General features: G+C 43.9%; 1 protein-coding gene across 21 annotated transcripts in view; it reads right to left on the bottom strand.

The window, feature by feature from the left end:
* Window positions 1-8,543, bottom strand: part of RIMS1 (regulating synaptic membrane exocytosis 1) — a 531,371-nt gene extending 522,828 nt beyond the window's left edge. For 7 of the 21 annotated variants that reach the window (XM_039912314.1, XM_039912327.1, XM_039912317.1 and 4 more), the window contains exon 1: window positions 7,871-8,541. In XM_039912314.1, the coding sequence (XP_039768248.1) occupies window positions 7,871-8,040 (170 nt within the window). In that variant the 5' untranslated portion in view covers window positions 8,041-8,541. Of the gene's footprint in view, window positions 1-7,870 lie in introns of all 21 variants that reach the window. The other 14 variants (XM_039912331.1, XM_039912325.1, XM_039912332.1 and 11 more) reach the window with 5 other exon arrangements.
* Window positions 8,544-14,659: the final 6,116 nt, after the last annotated feature.

The following is a 14,659-nucleotide window of genomic DNA, read 5'->3' as shown; positions in this document are numbered from 1 at the left end:
CCTAAAAATCAGTATATGGACCCTGAATCAGAATATAGATCCTGAAACAGGGTGTTGTTTTGATCCTGAATTGTACTGCCTCCTCCCTCTAACAATGAAGTATTTCAAAATTAAATTTAAATCTGATAATTCTCATTTAATTGTTTGTTGTAGTTGAAATTAAATCAGAGGAATATGATTTTACAGCTCTTTTCATTATTGGAATAATACATTTTTAGAAGACTCCAAGAGTCAGCTTAAGAAAGACTTGTGAAGGAGGGAGGTTTTATCAAAGAGCCATTTCCATCAAACCATTGCTCAAAGACCCGAGTTCTTGTCTAAAGTAGGAAGGAGAATTTGATCATGGGTTTGCTACTTTCCTTTTGAGAGACTTTGGATAATTTACTTTGCAGCTCTGGATGTAGAGTAGCCTTGTACATTCAATGGATAAAATCGTCTTTCCTGGCCTATGTGTTTACTCTCCTGCTGTGAATCCTGAGAGCCTAGAGTACATCTTTCAGCTTCCCTATTAACAGAGCTACTCCAGTAGAGTTCTTAGAAAAAAAGCTCTATGAAGGAGCCTAAACTCCAGTCTAGGCAAAAAGAGGTGTCAATAAATTAGGGCATCTGAATTCTCCATCTATATTCTGCAGCTCCTTTTTTGGGGGGGGGGGGGTATTTGTTTTGGAGGTTTATTTTTTTATGCTATTTATTAAGCACTTACTATGTATCAGGCACTGTACAAGGCACTAGGGTAAACACAAGGTAATCAGTATGGACAGTATGGACACAATGCCTATCCCAAATGGGGCTCACCGTCTAAGTGGGAAGGAGAACCAGTTATTGAATTCCCAATTTTGCTGATGAAGAAACTGAGGTATAGAGAAGTTAAATTGTTTGGCCAAGATCACACAGCAGGCAAGCGGCAGTGATGAAATTAGAAGCCAGGTCCTCTGACTCTCAGGCCCGCACTCTTTCTGCTAGGCCAAACTGCTTCCCACACTGCATTTCTCTACCCCTTCCTGCAGCTCGTAGCTCTTTTCATCTTCTCAGCTTTCCCTGGTTTTTCTTTTCTTCCTTCCCTCTTTCTTTCCCTTCTCTCTCCTCTTTCCCCAAAGGTAGCATAGTAAGAAACAGCATAGATCTGGGGAGAGTTCTGAGTTCTAATACCAGCTCTGTAACTTGTTTGCTATTAACTTCTCTATGCCTCTGGTGCTTCATCTGTAAAATGTGGTTTAATACTTTATTCTCTCTCCACCTTAGACTGTGAGCCCCAGTGCAAGATAAGGACTGGGCCTGACCTAATTAACTTTGCTTTGCACACAGAAAGCGCTTAATAAATATGATTGAATGAATGAATTAACTTTTACCTACCCTAGCTCTTAAAATAGTGTTTGACACATAGTAAGTGCTTAACAAATACCATAAAAATAAAAATAAAAAAACTGTATCTGCCCAAGTGCAGTCCTTCTTGGTACATAGCAAACACCTAACAAATATCACATAAAACATACACATAAAACTGCAACATACAGGATAAAGGATGTGAACAAAATTGTTCATAGGAAATATAAACATAGGGAAACACTGATCTGCTCTTTTCCCATCCCTTTGGTCATTTCCTTATTTCTCCCAGTCCTAAAATGAAGCTTTCTGGCCCAGTGGTGGAACTGTTCATTGAGCTTTTAATGAACCGTCTCCTCTACCATTGTGGTCCAGTGGAAGGAGCACAAGAGGGGAAGCCAGAAGACCTGGATTCTCTTCCAGGTTTGCTAGGCGATCTCGAGAAAGTCACGTTACCTCCCTGTGCCTAATGGTGAAATGGAAAAAATAATAGCTGCCTCTCACTGTCTCACGATCTTGTGAGGACCACAGAGAGAAAAACCCAGCTGTGGGAGTCAGAGGACTTGGGTTCTAATCCTTGTTCTGCCATTTGTTTGCTGTCTGACCTTGGGCAGGTCACTTACTTTGTCCCTGTCTCAGTTTCCTCATCTGTAAAATCGTGACTCAGTGCCTGATCTCCCCTCAACTTAGACAGTGAGCCCAATGTGGGACAGGGGTTCTGTCTGACCTGATTAACTTGCATCTACCCCAGAGCTCAGAACAGTGCTTGACAAAGTCAGCACTTAAGAAGTACCATACTTATAATTGAAGTAAAACCACATGGAAAATAAAAGTACTCAATAATTTCTCTATTCCTCTGTATCATTCCTGGCAGGAGTGGAGAAAAAAAATGATTCCCTTGTTATATAGGAAACCACTGATCTTCACTCTTTATAATTTCTAACTCTGATCCTTTCTTCTCTACCAATGGGGAATAGTGGAAGCCCATACCTTCTGAACTCACTCATGTGAAAGCATATTACATTTCCTAATCCTTCAATCAGTCAACAGTATCTACTGAGCACCTCTGATGTGAAGAATCAATCAATTGTATTTATTGAGTGCTTACTGTGTGCAGAGCACTGTACTAAGCACTTGGAAAAGCACAACATAATAATATAACAGACACCTTCCCTGCCCACAGTGACCTTACAGTCTAGATGGGGAGAAATATTAATATAAGTAAATTCCAGATATATGTACATAAGTGCTATGGGTCTGCAGTGGGGTGGTATGAACAAAGGGAGCAAGTCAGGGCAAGGGAGAAGGAGAAAAGGAAATGAGGCCATTTAGAGTGCAGAACACTATATAGAGGGAAGCAGCATGGCTTAGCGGAAAGAGCACAGTCTTGAGAGTCAGATGATGTGGGTTCTAATCCCACCTCCATCTCTTGTCAGCTGTGCGACCCTGGGCAAGTCATTTCACTTCTCTGTGCCTCAGTTACCTCATCTGCAAAATGGAGATTAAGATTATGAGCCCCAAGTGGGAAAACTTGATTACCTTGTATCTACCCCAGCACTTAGAACTTAGAACAGTGCTTGGCACATAGTAATCACTTAACAAATATCATAATTATTATTATTATAAAGGACTTGGAAGAGTACAACAGTGGCAGAAAAAATTATCCATGGCCACAAGGAACTTATGATCGACCTAGGGAGACAGCCATAAAATAATTTACAAAAGAAGAAGTGATCAAATGGTAGAGTATGTAAATTGATATCCAAAATGGCTCACACCATTTCCCCACTATCCCCACTTCTGCATCCCCAAAGCAGCAGAGCGACTATTATATAAGTATGGCAAAAATGTAGAGGAGAGAAGACCATAACAAGAACTAAAAAGGAGGAGGACAGAAGGAAGAGAAAGGTAAAAAGGATTTTGAGACTGCTTCCCTTCTATTGCATTCTCCCAAGTGCTGCTTACATTAAGCATTCAGTGAATTGAGGTAAAGCTCTCCTTCCTACTATTCATACCCCAGAGTTTACACTTCTGAGTAAAGAAACATCATCTCCACAGTGAGGGTGTAACTGAGCCATTAGCTGACCTTTTCTTCTCTTCCTATCCCGGCACTACTATCACCGCTTATAAAAATATTTTATTCCCTCGTTAAAAACCTGGGAGGAGGAGGTGCGGTTATCTGGTGGAGGCAATTACCTGTGGTAGAAGGTTGTAATAGCAAAGTTGCTGAAACGGTGGGAAGATTGTGATTTGGATAGAATAAAATTAGTTTGGGAAAGTGTCCTGGAAGGGGTGTGATTTAAAAGATAGGAAAAATTGTAATCTTCTAAGGAGGGTCCAACTTCCCATAATAAGCTCCAAAAGCTACAGGAAAACAAGTAAAGAGGGAATCCTGGCTTCTATTATCTAGTCTATTTCTCTGTGAACCAGTCCTTCTGCTTGTTGATAGAGTAATATTAGAAAAACCCCACCTCTAAGTGCCCCATTAGAATCCTTCCTCTAATTGTTCGAGGATGGTGCCTAACACCCACAGGTCTTCTTCCATTTTGTGAAAGGTTTTGTGAATACCTGCTTCACTCTCCCCCTCTCCCTAAATGAGTCAGGCCTGGCCTAAATGAGTCATGTCTCAGATCCTGAATTTGGAGAGCCAAGATGAGCTAGGTCTAATCATTCAAGATATAACAACCCTGCCTCCTTCGCATACCTACTCCCCACAACCCCAGTTCAAGGGAATTTCAGGATGGGTAAATGAGGTGTGAGAGATAGCACTGTGGTATTATTGCACCACATCTATCCCAGATGGGCCGGAGTTTCAGTAGGCCTCTGGGACAACCCCAGATGGGTGAAAATACCACATGCCCAGAAGCAAATTCTGACACTTCCATTTTGACTCATGTTCATGTCTAGTCCAGGAAGGGCCCAGGGACAGAGCAGGATAGACCAGAGTGAGTATTTGAATTTGGACTTCTGGACCACAGGGTGCTCTAAATATTTTCATGGGGTCCTTCCAACAAACAGTAAGAGATTTTTCCCTAGCATTTCCTCCCAGGGAATGTCACGGTGAAAGATAAAAAGGCTTTGGGATGAATGAACACAGAAGTTTTTCCAAATGGTGGAAAGTTCTTTGAGTTCCATCTTTGGCAAAGCTACCTCTTCTCCAGAACAGATAGAAGAAATAAAGGTTAGACAAAAGCTAATCTCAAACAACTATTGGGATTTTTCATTCGCCCTCTAGAAATTGTCCTTATCTCAGTACTTGCCTCAGACCATCAATTTTACATTTTCTTCCTCTTCCTCTCCCACTGTAAACTCTACTACTTCCCACCTTGGAATTAAAAAAAAAAGATGAAGATGATTATGTTATTTCAAGTATATTGAGCTTGATCATGATTTAAGCCCAAGATGATACAATTTTTAATTCCTACTTTGCTTATGTTGTCTGATTATTTATACGCTAAAGAATATTCAGTACTAGAAAGTTGGTTTGGGGAAAAATCCACTGTTGGAAGATAAATTAACTTAAGAATTAAGAAGTCTTCTCAGGCTCATATTTCTTTTTGAGGAGAACTAACAAACTACAAAAGCACTTAAATTTATAGCACTTCACAACAAATTTTAATCTTTATGATAAAGTATTTTCCATCAACATATATAAACATCCAAGATCTGGAGCACAAAAACCACAAGTTAGGAGGTTATTTTTCTTGATGTAAGTTCTTTGTGGGCAGAGAACATGTTTACCAACTTTGCGGTATTGTACTCTCCCAAACGCAGAGTACAGTGCTCTGTACGCAGTAAGCGCTGAAAAAAATAGCACTGATATGATAAAAGGAAATCTCAAAATGCAGAATTCAGATAAATATTAGTCCACAATCAAAAGTAACTGTACATTTAGATGAAATGTTATTTTGATTGCTAGCAGTTGGCAAAATAATGACTGGCATTTTATACTCAAGTAAACTATGTTTTCCCTTGGCAGCTGCTACTTCAATTAAACTCAAGACAAAGCACATATACGCCATTTGGCTGTGGACAATTTCTCAAACTGAAGTCCTAGAAACTTACAAGGAAGTCCACCTGAAATGATTACCCTCTGTGACTGCCTCCCAAAGCTTGCTACAATGACTCCTGTGAAAATAAATTAACAATGTTATGTGGCAAACCACCTGAAACTGCAGCAGACCCCATGTAACTTCTTAAAAAATTAGAAAACCTCTTTAAAATATACTGTTGAGCAATCCACTTTTCCGAGAGGGTTAATGCCCATAAGTCAACCACGACGATCTGGATAAATGCATCAAACTGCTTCAATACAAAAAGATGATTAAAACATTGCCATGGAAGCAGACCTGACTGATAAAAGTTGTTGCAAAGGATCTGGATTAGACAGAGCTGTTGTATAATAGCATCAGACTGCAACCTTATGTGAAACCTTGCAATAAAAGACAACATTTGTGTGGAAGTGGGGAGAGCAGGGAACGACTGTGGGATGGTTCTTTTTGACATGAGCACTCAAACTGTTATAAATCTCATTTACTCCTATAAAAAGGCCTCTTCACCCTCAAGCAGTGCACAGGTTTTGCTTTCCTCTCATCCCCCCGAACAAGAATCCCTTTCCTATATCGGAATCGGGAGAGCAGTCGATAAAAGAAATGCTTTGCCTCTTCCTGCCCCAGCGTCCCCCTCCTTATACAGGCCCTGATAGGGGGACTCAGCCTGTGCCATTGATGGTTTCCAGGAGGCCTACAGCTAGCTAACCACCGACTGCAATTAGTACCAAAAAGAGCAGCAGGGGCAGACCTACAGATGCTAATCAGCTGCAAGGGGGAAGATTCCAGGGGCTGCAATCAGGAAAGCAACAGACACACACACAGTGAGACAGACCCACAGTCAGACAGACTCACAGTCTCGAACACCATCCACTACTGCCACGCTCAGAATTACAAAGGACAGAGCAAAGGGAGGTGTATTTTAAGTAGATGGGCCCCCATATTTTTCAGCATTTACATTTCATCTTCCACTCCCACCCCTCTAAAAGTCGGTATTCAATTTGGATGGGGAGGTACCAAGAATTCAGGAAATCGGTGCCTATTTTGGCCTTACTAGGATGTGCAAATGAACGGGTCTTTCCCTCCTTCCCTCAATTCCATGGATCTTCTCTCCTCTGTACCATTCCACCCCCAGCCCCCCCTCTTTCCAGCCAATCGGTAGGCATGTCCTATCTCCCTCTCCTCCGCCCATCCCTCCACACTCGAAGACAACCTATGCTCTAAAGAGAGAGGGCAACACCTTCTGTGGCCCATTCTCTCAGCTCCGGAGGAAATTCTGGGAAGGAAATAGAGCAGAGAAAACTCAGGGATCCCTGGAAGCTTCCCCTGATAGCAGCTTGGAGGCAACAGGTCCCTGAGCTCATCAGCACCCTCCGGAAGGAGGGGACATGAACAGAGCAAAGAGACGCAAGATCTAGAAATATCTCTCCCGTTGGAGCTTACAACTTTACTAAAAATAGTGAGGCACTCAGATGGTTAGGGATAGCCCCTAAAATTGACTCTCAGTGACACGAACAGCACAGTGAGCAAAACAACACTTAAAAGTGATTTCTCAGGAAGCAAATGGAAGCAGCAGTGACAGGGTTGCACACCTTATGCACCAGCAAACGGGCCCATCCTCTACACACTCCCACATTAATGGGGCACACTGAGACAGAGGCGCTTTATGGGGCTTAAAGGAGCCCAAAAAATAAGGATGGGGTTTTTGTAAATATTCAATCGCCTTTTGAAACACTTCAATCGGGGATTGGGTAGGCCCCGGAGATTCCCGGCTAAACACTAAACACGAACCTCTGTTCTACCCAAGCCAGAATCCCAATAAGCCTTTCCAATCACTGGAAACTTTGCCTTACCAAACCGCCTTATTTATGGGGATGGTCAGAAGATATGCAGCCACCGTGACATTACATGGAAGGGGATGTGAAGAAGAGGTTAGATGGACCCCGGGGAAGGCAGGTTACCAAAGATGCCCTTTCCCCACCCTCCCATCTCACCCCACATATACCCAAGACCCAATCCTTTATGGGATAAAGATATACAGGTTGAGGAAAAATAAAAAGCATTTATTTTGCACCCCTCATTACGACAACCCCCAGAATGCCAAACTACTTAGAGAGGATGGTGGTCCTCGCCCTTGCCCAGAGCCCATCGTTCCCTTCCTCTTTCCCTGTGCCCCTCCACTTTACCCCCACACCCAAAGTCTTCCCTCCACCTGGCCTACATTTCAGACATTCTCTTGGCCTCCACCCTGTCATCCCGTTCCTCTCAAGTCAGTCCTCTCTTCTCTCCCATCACCGCCCCGTCTTCTCCCTCCCATTTTACTCTCCCCCTTCCTCTGGGGAGACCCTCTCTCCCCACCCACCCAGGTCCCCTGCGCACGCCCTCCCGCCCCCTCCCCTGCAGCGGGGGTGCACACACACGCGTGCACACGCAAACACACACACACACAGGGGAATGAATGAGCGGTGAACGAATGAATGACAGGTTGAGCCGCTTACTTGAGCATGGCCTCTTCTTTCTCCTCCTCCTCCTTCTGCCGGTCCATCACTGCCATGATAATGTTCCGCTCCTCTTCGGTCAGGTGGCTCAGGTCGGGAAGCTCTTGCATCGGGGGAGGCCCCGTGGGCGGGCGAGGGCCTCGGGGCCCCACGGCCGAAGACGAAGACATCTTTCGACTGGGTGTTTTCCTGCCCTCCCTCTTCCTTTCCCCCGCTCACCTTTCCTCCCACCCCTCGGTCCCTCACTCCCTCTCCCACCCCCTGCACGGGGCAGCTCGCTCAGCTGCAGCCAGAGGAGATCCACTGGTTCATGGCTCTTTGCATCCACCCCAGCCCTGGATGCTCCCCTGGATCTTGGTGGGGTTTTTTTTTCTTTGCAGCTTCAGGAGGATTGGGGGCAGCTCAGCCGCTTCTCGCAACCCATCCTCTGAGGGGAGGGCCGGGGGGAGACGTACACCCAGCCAAGCTAGCGGGCTTTATCCGAGATCGCTGGGCATCAGGCAGGACGAAGAGGGCGGGGGCTGCTGCTGCTGCTGCTGCTCTTTGCTGCTGCTCCTGCTCTTGCAGCTGCTCCTCCTCCAGCCTCCGCCTCGCTGGGAAGGCTCAGCTGCCTCTGGCTTTGGACTGGGAGAGAGACAGAAAGGGAGGGAGGAAGGGAGGGCGAGCCTGTGGGGTGTCAGGCGGAGCCTGAGCTCCTTCCCTCCGAGATGATGCTCGGGCCTCCGCGGCCGTCAGCCACTCAGGCCGGGCCCCGCACCTCCCCCGCACGCTCCGCCCTCCCTCTCCCGGCCTCCAGCCCACTCTCCCCAACTCCGCCAGCACGCATACTACATTCCTGTCCCCAGGTACCCCCTTACACATGAGTCATCCTCCCTTTCCACATTCCCCCGGCCCTCCCCCGCCCCTAGGCGTCGAACAGTGCTTCGCACATAGTAAGCGCTTAAATGCCATCAGCCGCAGCAGCAGCAACATTATTATTAATATCGATTCGGCGCCCACGCTCATCTCCACCGTCGGGCAACCGATGCAGCCTTCTCTCCTCGGCGTTTACAGTTTTCATTCAATAGTATTTATTGAGCGCTTGCTATGTGCAGAGCACTGTACTAAGCGCTTGGAATGTACAACGAATTGACCCATTCCTGCCCATTGACGGGCTTAAAGTTTAATCGGGGGAGACAGACGGACAAAAACAAGACAACAATCACGATAAATAGAGTCAAGGGGATGTACACCTCATTAACAAAATAAATAGGGTAATAAAAATATATACAAACCCTGACATTCCCGCCCAGCCCTAAAGCAACATGATTAAAAGTGTGTGGGGGTTTTTTATCATTCCCTAGAGAAAGTCTGAATTGAGAAGCTCCGAATTGTCATTCCCTAGAGGAAGTCATTTGCTCTGAATTGTGGAGACCCTCTCGACATGCCCACCTTCTGTGCTCAAGGATGACATTACTTACGGTAAAATCGCATCCATGAACCCTAGTGATACTGAAAGGACCCATCCCCTAACTGACAATCTTCTCCACTCTCAATACATTTTTTTCCCTGTCCTTTGCGGGGCTGAAGCCTTTGTTACTTTCCCTGTCTGGTGCTGTTTTAGAATCTGCCACTTGGCACCTCAAACTTCCCAAAGACTATAATCCGCGGATTGGCAGAGGCCAGGGTGGCAGCCCCGACACCGTTAGAGCTTGGCAGGAAACCTTATCTGGGTCATATCATTGATGTTGTGATAATAACAATTATGATTGTGCTATTTGTTAAGCATCTACCCTGTGCCAAGCTCTGCACTGAGCATTGGGATAGATACACTAAAAGTAGTTTGGATCCGGTCCCCATCCCACAAGGGGTTCAAGGTCCAAGGGGAAGGGAAAACAGGTAATTAACCCCCATTTTGCAGATGAGGAAACAGACACAGGGAGTGTAAGCTCACTGGGGGGCAAGAAATGTACCCACTATGAGTTTGTATAGTACTCTCCCATGCACTTAGCACAGTACTGAACACACAGGAAGTGCTCAATAAATGCCAAAGATTGATTGAAGTTGTGATTCACTCAGTAGAAAACGTAGAGAAGTTGGAATTAGAATCTCCCAGGCCTGCGGGTGTCCCATGATTCCCAGGCCCACCCTCTTTCCATTTGCTCCTTTCCATTTACTGTCTTTTTAAAAAGACTTTTTTTCTATTCTCCTTGGTAATGACTCGCCCACTTTAGTTCCCCATATTATGGCTGCTTGGTTTTTCTGCTGTCCTCCACTCTTCAACAGCAAAGTTCTGTTATGATGAATATTGCTTCGTCGACTTACTGTTAGCTAGATATTAACTTCTTGTGAGCATATCTTCTGCTGTTGAGTTCTAACATTTCTACCTTCACAACATCATCAAAATCTGCCCCTTCCTCTCTGTTCAAACTGCTACCAGATTAATGCAAGAACTTATCCTATTTTGTCTTGATTATTGTACCAGTCTCCTCGCTGACTTCCCTGCTTCCTGTCTCTCCCCTATCCAGGCCATACTCCATTATTCTGTCCAAATCATTTTCCTTGAAAGGCATTCAGAGCATGTTTCCCCCCTCCTCAAAAATCTCCAGTTGTTGCCCATCCACATCCTCATCAAACAAAAACTCCTCACCTCTAAAGCTAACCTTCTCACTCTACTGTGATCTCATCTATCTTGCTGCCAACCTCTTACCCACATCCTACTTCTGGCCTGGAATGCCCTCCCTCCTCATATCAGACAGATAATTGCTGTGCCCCACTTCAAAGGCTTATTGAAGGCACATCTCCTCCAAGAAGTCTTCCCTAAGCCCTCTTCTCCTCTTCTTCCACTCCTTTCTGTGCTGCTCTAACTTGCTCCTTCATTCATACTCCCTTCCATCTCCACAGCACGTGTATACGTATCTATAGAGAGATACATACCTGAAATGTATTTGTCTATTGATTTGTATTAATTTCTGCCTCCCCCCTCTAGACTGTGAGCTCCCTGTGGGCAGGAATGGGTCTATTCGTTGCTTTATTATACACTCCCAAGTGCTTAGTAATAATAATGATGGCATTTGTTAAGCACTTACTACGTGCCAAGCACTGTTCTAAGCACTGGGGTGGGATACAAGGTAATCAGGTTGTCCCACATGGGGCTCACAGTCTTAATCCCCATTTTCCAGATGAGGTAACTGAGACACAGAGAAGTGAAGTGACTGGCCCACAGTCACACAGCTGACGTGGCAGAGCCGGGATTAAAACCCATGACCTCTGACTCCGAAGCCCATGCTCCTTCCACTGAGCCATGCTGCTTCTCTAGTAGTGCTTTCCACACAGTAAGCATTCAGTAGATACTACTGAATGAATGAATGAGTCCATGAGAATGTTCGTACAGGCTACTGATTAAACTGTTCAAAGAGTAAGATAATCTTAGCAGAGGGACAGAAAATGTAGTCATAAGATCTTCAGTTTGATCTGAAGCTACATTGGAGTGACTCTCAATTTCCCAAAGTTATCTTTCTTCATTTGTTCTACGTTTGGGGGGAAAACCAAACTCAGACTGGTAGCACCAACGTTTCTTCCTGCCCACAGACCACTTTTCATGATTATCTCTCACTAGCCTTCATGCTCACTGTGATAGGAAAATAAATTCCTTATGTCATCTCAACTACTTTGGTGTTTCTTTTATTATGTTCTTCACATCTTCTCCCTGACACACCACCTGTTCAGAGCAGAGGAGAGAGGAAGTAGCTTGGCTTAAGGAATAGAGCATGGGCCTGAGAGTCAGAAGGTCTTGGATTCTAATCACGACTCTACCACTTGTCTGCCGTTTGGCCTTGGGAAAATCACTTCACTTCTCTATGCCTAAATTACCTGATCTGTAAAATAGGGATTAAGATTTGTGAGCCCCATGTGGGAAAGGGATTGTATCCAACCCAATTTGCCTGTAAGCACCCCAGTGCAAAGTACAGTGGCTGGTACATAGTAAGTGCTTAAGTAACACAATAATTATTATTATTATTACATAAGACACCATTTATATGGCAATAGAGTAGGAATTGAGGAGGAGCTTTCCCAGTATAGCTGGACAAGAGAAGTATTTGTGGCTGAGTGTGTGGGGGTGGGGGGGGATTTTCGGGGGAGTTGAAGCTTTTTAAATCAGAAATAACATTGGGGAAGATGGTAGTAATATAGTCTTTAAGAAGAAGGGGAAATATAAAGTTCAAACTGACTTTAGGGAGGATCTTTCATGGTAAATTCCTTTTGTAGGATGGAGAATACTGGGAAACTTGATGCTTCAAGGAGCTCCTTTGTCTTCAGACTATAACTTTACTGTGTCTACCCCACCCTGAACTGTAAGCTCCTGGTGGGCAGGGAAAATATCAACCAACTCTGCTATATCGAATTCCCCCAAACACTTAGTACAGTGCTCTGTAGCCAGTAAGTGCTTGATAAATATGATTATTTGATTTCCCAGTTCAGCCCTGGCCACTCATGCATAAATGAATGTAATGCATATGTTCAGAGTGTTTATGGATGATGACGATTTGAAGAGGGACTGGCAAGAAGGATCCCTTCCAGAAAGTTTCATCTGTTCCAGACGTGGAGGGAATACAATCCATCAATCCATGTTACTGAGTGCTTATTGGGTGCAGAGAAATGTATTAAGCATTTGAAAGGAAAAGACATGGTTTCAGCCCTCAAAGAGATTGCATTCTAATTGGAGAAGGTAGGTAGATATAAATTTTATACTAATAGTGGAGCCCGAGGAATAATAAGGATATAACTTGATAGCAGCAACGTATACATCAAACTCTGCCACTCTTTTTTTTTAGGATTACTTTATTGTGTTACCATAGACAAGCTTTGTAAATAGCATCCTCCAGGCCTTTCCCCAAATAATTCTACTAGTTTTTCACCCTGCCTTGAGAGTTCTAAAATGCAAAAAAAATCCTCCTCAGGTTCAAAACTTGAAAAGAAACTATTTAGGTTTTAGAGTGGGGTTCGATACATAGGAAAGTGGCTCCTAACTAGATTCCCACAGCCCTCTGGTGCAGCATGGAGCCCCTCGATCAATCAATGGCATTTACTGAGAACTTACTGTGTGCAGGGCACTGTATTAAAACACTTCCCAGAGTTGATTTGTTTTGTGCCACAAATGGGCCAGCTCTGGTTGGGGTGGATGATGCTCACTCACCACTTCTCCTGTTGTACTGTACTCTCACAGTCACATAGCAAAGTAATTTGCACACAGAAAGTGCACCTTAAATAACATTGATTGATTGATTTGCTTTGCCTTTAATAAAAAGCACCTGGGAAGCACAGATTTGGGGCCAGAGCGATCAGAAAAGCTCTCTCGAATGAGCTTGGAATTCAAGGGATTTGGAAATTAGCTGATAGACAGGAGATCAAAGATCTTCCCATTGCACATTAATGGAATTGTTTACATTTCATTATCTAAAAAAATTCACAGAATCCCAGAGCTGGAAGGGATCTGGGGAAATTATTTGGATGTGGCTCAAGTTCCTGGGTAAGTAAATGACCAAACAAATCAAAGAGATGAGTGTCTATTCTTTCTTAAAGAGTCTGTGGGATGAAAACCATTTTATTCGGTACTCTTTGTAATCTAGGAATTTAATTTGGACAAATTATTATGGAATGAATAATTGCTAATTTTCAGGACTCATAATATCTCCTGTTCAGCAAATATGTAAGAATATTCCACATTGCTTTCCACTGTCCTGTGGCATCTCCACATTTTCCTAAAGTTTTTGCAAAAATTATTTCTAGTGGATGAGTAAATGTGTTAGCTCATTCCATGAAAACTTAGGATATGTGTCAGCTAGACTCTGATTATTTTTTGTTCAGATTTTCAAAGGAATCCCAATAACTATTCAGAGGCAGAATTCACTGTTAATCAGGTTTGGTTGGCAGTTCCGGAGACCCCATCTACCAACCCCATCCATGACTCACCCTTCCTACTAAAACCCCTACATGTACAATATGGTTTTACAATGGCTCTGTAGTAATTTAGCTTAGAGCCTCATTGACAGTGAGAAAGCACTGCTTCCAAATGGATTCCACTAGACATCTTTGGCTAAAGCTGAGTTTCTCTACCTAGTGGTCAGAATTCACCTAAACATCTGTTATAATCCAATTTTCTATAACACCTTTTCTTTCTTATTCTCAGGTTCAATTCAATCTGTGTAAATTACCTTCTCCCAGCATCTGGAAGAAAGCATATCATCTGGTTCTCTTTTTCCAAAAGACATGTGTCTTGGACCATGTCTCTTCCCTAGCAATTAGGTTCTTTGGCTGTTGTTTTTTCTGGTGGCTTCCTTTCCACATCTCCTCTTGATCCTTGGCCTTCCCTTTGGTTATCTAAGGCTGATCTTCTTCCATATTTCCATTCCAAGAATGTCCACTATCCATCCCCATACTAGAAATATCCTCACCCAGATTTCCAGCATCTCAGTGCACTTCAGTTAATGCACCAGAGTTTTTATGTTTGCAAACCCTTTCAAGACTCCCCTGAGCCTATTCTGGACCTAAATTTATCCTGTAAAGGAGAGGACTGATCTCAAATTGAACACATAAAAGGTTTTAGTAAGGCAGGATCCCCAAATTTCCACTCAGTGCTTTATGGAATATTTTTCACTACAGCACTCCAAAATTACAGGCTATTCATGGCCCCATCCAGTGATTTGAAAAATGAGCCCAAACAGGTCATGGAAACCACCTGGGTGTCCCTGGGTCTTTCACAGCCCTGTGACTGAAGCTGCGTTAAGGTCTTTCTGCCCTGGTAATGAT

This window comes from Ornithorhynchus anatinus, chromosome 1, assembly GCF_004115215.2.
Source record: "Ornithorhynchus anatinus isolate Pmale09 chromosome 1, mOrnAna1.pri.v4, whole genome shotgun sequence".
Lineage (NCBI taxonomy): Eukaryota > Metazoa > Chordata > Mammalia > Monotremata > Ornithorhynchidae > Ornithorhynchus > Ornithorhynchus anatinus.
The sequence above is the reverse complement of the archived record's forward strand: the minus strand, read 5'-3'. Positions and strand labels throughout refer to the sequence as shown.